Source organism: Phaethon lepturus, unplaced genomic scaffold, assembly GCF_000687285.1.
Source record: "Phaethon lepturus isolate BGI_N335 unplaced genomic scaffold, ASM68728v1 scaffold3664, whole genome shotgun sequence".
Classification (NCBI taxonomy): domain Eukaryota; kingdom Metazoa; phylum Chordata; class Aves; order Phaethontiformes; family Phaethontidae; genus Phaethon; species Phaethon lepturus.
Genome location: NW_010532488.1, coordinates 21422 through 27545, shown reverse-complemented (window position 1 = coordinate 27545; position 6124 = coordinate 21422). Strand labels below are relative to the sequence as shown.

Genomic DNA, 6124 nt, shown 5'->3' with positions numbered 1-6124 from the left:
CCCTACACAGCCTTAGTAGGGAATTTTAATATATTGATACAGAATAAAAAAATTACAGTAGTTAGATCAACAGAATGTATCTCAGTAATTCTTAGCCTGTACTATCATTATACATATACAAACTTTTTAAGCTTGCACACTCCTGGTATAATACACCTGTGTCTCAAGGTGTATGTCCCCCTATGTAGGATGGGGATCTCACCCCCCTCCTTACTTGGTTTAGTTCAATTAACTCAAAGAAGGTACGGTCGAAAAAAAAAAATCATACAATCTCATTGATTGCAGCTAAACAAGTAAAACTAGTCACTTACCCCCACTTAACAGCTTCATAACCAGCCAAAGTTCATCCTTCACCACAAAAGATGTGTAATAGGTCACCACATTGGGGTGATTGCATTGACTCATTGCTTGAATTTCTTTCTGTAAGAAATACAAAGCCCAACATAACACAGAGCCAGGTATCAGTTCTGCTTGTAGAGAGAGACAGCTTAATCTCCAAAGCTAAATACTGTAACAGAATTGAAGTATGCACAGAATATGCATCAAGGCACCCAAACATTTCAATTTACCTATACATCTGCATGCAAGACAAAACATTATTGCAATGAACACGAAGGAGGTTTGGCCAGGAGATACAGGCATAACTACACCAATTCCCTTCTGAGAGCAGTGAAGAATTTACTCTTAAAAGTTACAGATTCAGACTGAGCAACGAAGAATGAGCAGCCTCCAAGAGCTGAAGGTGTGGGTACAGGCTGAACAACAAAACGCAAGGGAAGATCAAAACCTACTGCCTCTTCTGTTCAAAAGGGATATATAAAAAGAGTAGATTGGGAACAGGTGGGAAAGGAGGAAGGAACCTGTCAGACAAAGAACATCACACCACTGGCTCAGCTACTGTGGGGTGGACAGGTGGACACCAGAGCCACATAATCTAACAGAAGTGCAAGAGGAAAAAGCAATGTTACAGACCAAAAGTCAGTGGAAACAATTGACTAGAGGAGCACAGAGTCACCAACAGATGCACAACATTGGCACTACCAAGTAACACCATCTATGACACGCCACAGCTGTACACATTAAGAATGACTGCCTTGTATCTGTTATTTCAAGCAGAGCCCTTTTTCTATTCACTCTTTCAAATAATTGTTCTGTAACACCTTTCTGGCAGCTCTCACTATCCTGACAATTATTTATGTAGGAGCTTTTAGGCCTCCTTTGTACTAGAGGGTTTGGCCTCACACCAACTAAAGCGCCAACAACCCTACTTGTCCCTCTCCACCTCCAGCCACACAGCGCTGATCCGTCCCTGGTGCTGGAGGACATGGTCATGGAAGGTGAGTCAGTCAGGGAGCCAAATCAGCTAAAAACCAAACTTCCACTTCCACTGCCTCCCTGAACAGCAACCGCTTTCTGATGGACCTGTGCTACATGCTGACTCACCAGCACCAGCACAAGGCAGGCACTATAGCAGTCCCCATTACATTGATTAAAGCTGCCACAGATGCCATTTTCAACTTTTTCAACTTTCAACCTCAATTCAGCAAGTGTTTGAAAGAGGGTTTTATTTGTCGTTGTTGTTATTTGCAATGCACTCGAGATCACAGCCACTTTCAAATATAAAGTTAATGACATGTATTAAAGACTGATTTAATCTTGTGATGCCTGTTGGTCACTGTTAAGTCAGGCTGTAGTTTGACACACATTTCAGCTAGTCCTGTTATCAAAAGTCCACCTCCCTAGACAACTTCTGAGCTCTGAACTACAGAAGGATGAATGCCTGGATAGTCATGCAATGCACCTGAGTAACTGAGCAACTCGCAAATTAGTTCCCCCCTCCGGCTAGGAGACAGTAGGTAGAAAACAGAAGAAAGATACATGGGGCATATTTCCCTTTCCCAGAAGACATGTCAGCTTAAACACAAGTCACATTACTGCCTCAGGTTCATAATTCAGCTGTCTATACCAAATCTTAACTGGAATTCTCCCACTCTCTATTACTATTTCATTTCTTACATTGTTTTGTTGTTTTCCTATGCTTTTCCTGGCTCAAAAAGTCTACCTGCCACTACTGGGAAAAAATACACCTCATCGATTTTACTCACACATTAATAGTGCAGAAATATAACTAACTGACCGTGGCAAGCTTCACTACCTTTACCTGAAAAGTGCTTCATCTGCCTGCATCAACTTGTCGGCAAAAATTGAGCCATCAGAGTAACCGTAGCCAAAGACACCTTGTATCTCAGCTTTGGTGACTTTTTCTTTCCAAAGAGAGTATTTGCAAAACAAAAATAAACAAACAGAAAGCACCCCATGAGAGATAAGGGATTATACTTTAGTCAGGAACATATTAATTTCAGACTTGCAGTTCTCAAGAGCCCCTATCACACACAGAGTGGTAAGCCTCCACAAACTCCACTTATTTGGCTGAGGCCCATGATATGCACAGGTGAGAGAGAAAAGCATTCACTTAAAATACACTGTCAGAGGAAAAGCTCGCAGCAGGACGTCCAGGTGAATGCCCCAGAGCGTTCTTCAGATTCATGTCACTTTAGACAGCTCCAAAGACGTCAGAGCACTTAAAGTCTCTCCCTCACCCCTCTGCTTCTCCCTCCTTTGTGCTAGCACAAGTGTTTGTGCACTGCATCAGGAAATGTGTCCAGGTTAAAAGCTAACTTCTTTTCAGCCAGGTTATTCCTGACCAAGTTTCACTGAGCAGCCGCACAAAAACGTGTTGGCCTAAGGGCAGGTGGGTGACAGTTAATAAGCAACTGCGAGGCGGCTCCTTTCGGAGCTTAGCTGCAGCCCACAGGGCCGGGTCCAGCTCCCAGTGACCAGGCAGGTGCCGCAGCTCTGTGGGTGCTTCCCCGGGGCCTCCTCCACGGACACCCCGGCTACGGCTGTTTGAGGGGTTGGGCATAACACACGAGGCTGTCCCAAAGGGCTATCCAGGGCAGAAATGCAAACAGTTTAGAAAATCTATTCAATCAAATAAGCCATTCTATAGAATATTCTTTGTTTTATAAGTGTTGAGTTTTCGTTTGTTTTAAAAAACTGGAGTTAAGGGAATGGGGGAAGATACCCAGTCAGGACAATACTAAGGACAGGAACTTTTTCCTTGGCTTGTGGGGTTAAGTTACATTTAGCTTACAATAGTGAGAACACAGGACATTGCAGGAAACAGAGTATTGAATTTCAGGAGTTTGGCAGTTTGTGTAACCTTAGTATTATTTAAACTCCCTCCCCCACTGCCTTTCTATTTTAATTGACACTGGCCCAAATCCTAAGTCTGCTTACGTGGGCACAACAGGCTTGCTGTATTTTCCACTTCTCTGAAGGACACACAGCTGAGAATTTGTAAGGGGTGCCTTCGCACACCATCCGTAGGCACTCAGCAGCAGGATTTTACAAAACAGTATGTTCAGAGGGCAGAGTTTTAGAACATCCCTGTGCCAATGGAAACTGTTTGATCAGAAAAATAAGTGATTGAAAACTGAGCAGACTCAAAAACAGTGTTAACAAAAAGCAAAAGCATTCTAAGTATTACCAACTGAAATAAAAATGTCAGTACAGTTGTAACAAGAGTTTTGAAGGTCAATGATGCCCTTTTCCAGAAAAACATCTCTATTTTTTAAACAAAATTTTAAAATCTATTAGAACTGAGTCAGAGTAAGTATACTTCCCCTCACAGAAAAAAAAAATATTAATTATCTATGTGTATGCACACATAAAAATAAAAGGAATCCCCCCTTTTTTTTTTTCACCCTCCCAACTAGGAACTCAGAAAGCCAGAATTTATGTTCAGATCAAAACAGATTAGCAAATAAAAGAAACAAAATCTGAACACAGAAAAGCAGAAATTGACTTGTGTTAAAAAATAAAAAATATGGTATGGACAGTTGTCTTTGTACCACAAGAAAGCAATATGGGACCAAAAATTCGAGACCTGTTGCCTCATTTGGCAGACAGTGGAGACATGTCAGCAGTAAAGATATTCAAGCACTTGCTAAGGTAACTTTGTACAAGCTGGTAACTAACTACAGTCATTTCTCTAGACCACCTGGATATCTCCTGCAGGTTTTGGGCAGTTTTTTCTGGGTTTATTTGTTGTAATTTTTTAATTTTTAATTCCCATTATTACTTCAAATTCTAATCATAAAAGATCACATTTTGACCATTTTATATTACAATGATTAGTATTTCTCATTTTACAGAAATGTTCTTTATGGACTGTAGATGTTACTACATCATGCACAGCATCTCACCTTGATCTGTTCTCTTTCTAAACAAAGTTCAGAATTTATCTTTTGAGTTTTTAGTTGACAGAAGTCTCACTACCTCAGAGGTAGCTTCCACTACCACAATCTTCTTTTAAAAACCACAACAATGTCCCATAAAAGCTGTTACATAAAGTGAAGGCAAATGCCATCAATCACCAGGGGAAGAGCATTTTGGGTCCTCCACTGTAAACAAGCCATTTTCTCTGAAGAAACTGGATGGACCATACCCTCTGTATCAAATTCAAGATATCTTTTGCACTGGCAATTCCCTGCTGAGGAGATCATTTCCTTCAGAGGCAGGAATTTCTGCATTAGAAAAAGCCCACAGTCTCTAGGCAGTAGTATAACCTGTGGAACAGAAGAGAGTGTTCTCACTTTTAGAATGGTTTTGCATCCTTCAACTCTTGTTATGCTGCCTATATATAAATATGCATTAGTTTTATAAGCACCTTACTAGGAGCATCAGAAAGCAAAAGGTTTCATTTATTAACAGTTCTTTGTGACTTTGTCTGGATTGCCATAACCAGCGCAGTGGAAGAACTCTTGCAGTCCCTTTTACCAAGGGCCTCTTACAGGTCCCTTCCTCCTCTGACCAGTGACACAAACAGCATTCCTCAAATGGCTTGTTATGGCCGATCCGGTAAACGCATGTTATTAGTTTTAATAAGAGTTTCCTTGTGTAGATGGCAGTGTAGCTATTCCTACATTTCCCCTCAAAAGTTATCATTACATAATGATCCAACAACTAGTTTTTGATGTTTTGGTACTTTAGACATTTGAAGGAGACCTACTAAATTTTACCTTTATATTTTAAATCAGTGTTTAACCAACAGAAAGTGTGTCTTTCCTCGATGTTAAGAAAACGCAGACAACCAGACAGTAACTTCTTGAAAATCAAGTCTCCAGAAACCAAGTTCTCAATAGTTGGTTACCTGAGATTCCAATTTGCACTTCATGTTTTTGTGGCATTAGAAAATATTAGTAAAAAAATATACTAGTAAAATATATTTTTAGGGGAAGGGCATACTTCTTTCAGATCCTTTTCTCATTATACAACAATAGTTCTGCATAAAATTCTACCCTCTCCCATGGAACAAGCAAAAAAAACAAAATCAAAACAGAAGAGAGTCTCCATGTAACATGTTCCCCTCTGATTTACTTACAAGTAATTCATCCATACTGGTTTGGCATTTTTCTAAGTTGATCCTCTTTATTGCTACGCGTTCTTGCCTGGGTTTGCATAGTGCTGCCTGGACAACTGCTGTAGCACCACTTCCTGAAAAAGGGCAGAAAAGGAACATGGTCTTAATATAACAGGAGTTCAAACCAGTGACCAACGTAAGAATCCCACACTGAGGAAGAACTTAAAATCTGCTGTTTATCCTTTTTCAGTGCTTTCCCCACATGCATACCTTTCCATTAGCAAGGCAGCTTGCACACTTCTCAAATGGAAAAGAAAAACCTCAAAGTTTCTGTTCCATACTTCACAAAAAATTCCCAAGCCAACAACTTAAAATGATGTGCTCATTTATCACACCTCCACCCACCACCACAATGCATGTCGTATCATTTGGGAACCATTACACTTTTGTCTTTGGGCACATCTGTTTTCATCAAGAACATTACTTGCACAATTAACACGATTTAAGACATTACACGGGTGGGCAGGGAGTGTGTGCTTTATTAAAAGTTCTTTCCTTCTGTTCTTTCAAGTCAGTCCCTGTTTAACCAGATTTTTGTTCCCAGTATGCAATGAACGGAAAAATATCAGTAAAATTGCACATGCCAAATCTTCTACAGTTTCACCTGTGTTCCTGCTCATTCATCATGATTAGGGTAAC

General features: G+C 40.4%; 1 protein-coding gene across 1 annotated transcript in view; it reads right to left on the bottom strand.

Annotated features, from left to right (window-relative positions):
- The window catches only part of LOC104619064 (STE20/SPS1-related proline-alanine-rich protein kinase), a gene marked incomplete at its 3' end in the record, with an annotated part of 17113 nt that extends 11529 nt beyond the window's left edge, over nucleotides 1-5584 (bottom strand). Inside the window, exons 1-2 of the mRNA XM_010284834.1 lie at nucleotides 5447-5584; nucleotides 312-420 (exon numbers count right to left, since the gene is read on the bottom strand). Of these exons, the coding sequence (XP_010283136.1) occupies nucleotides 312-420; nucleotides 5447-5584 (247 nt within the window). The remainder of the gene's footprint in view (nucleotides 1-311; nucleotides 421-5446) is intronic.
- Nucleotides 5585-6124: the final 540 nt, after the last annotated feature.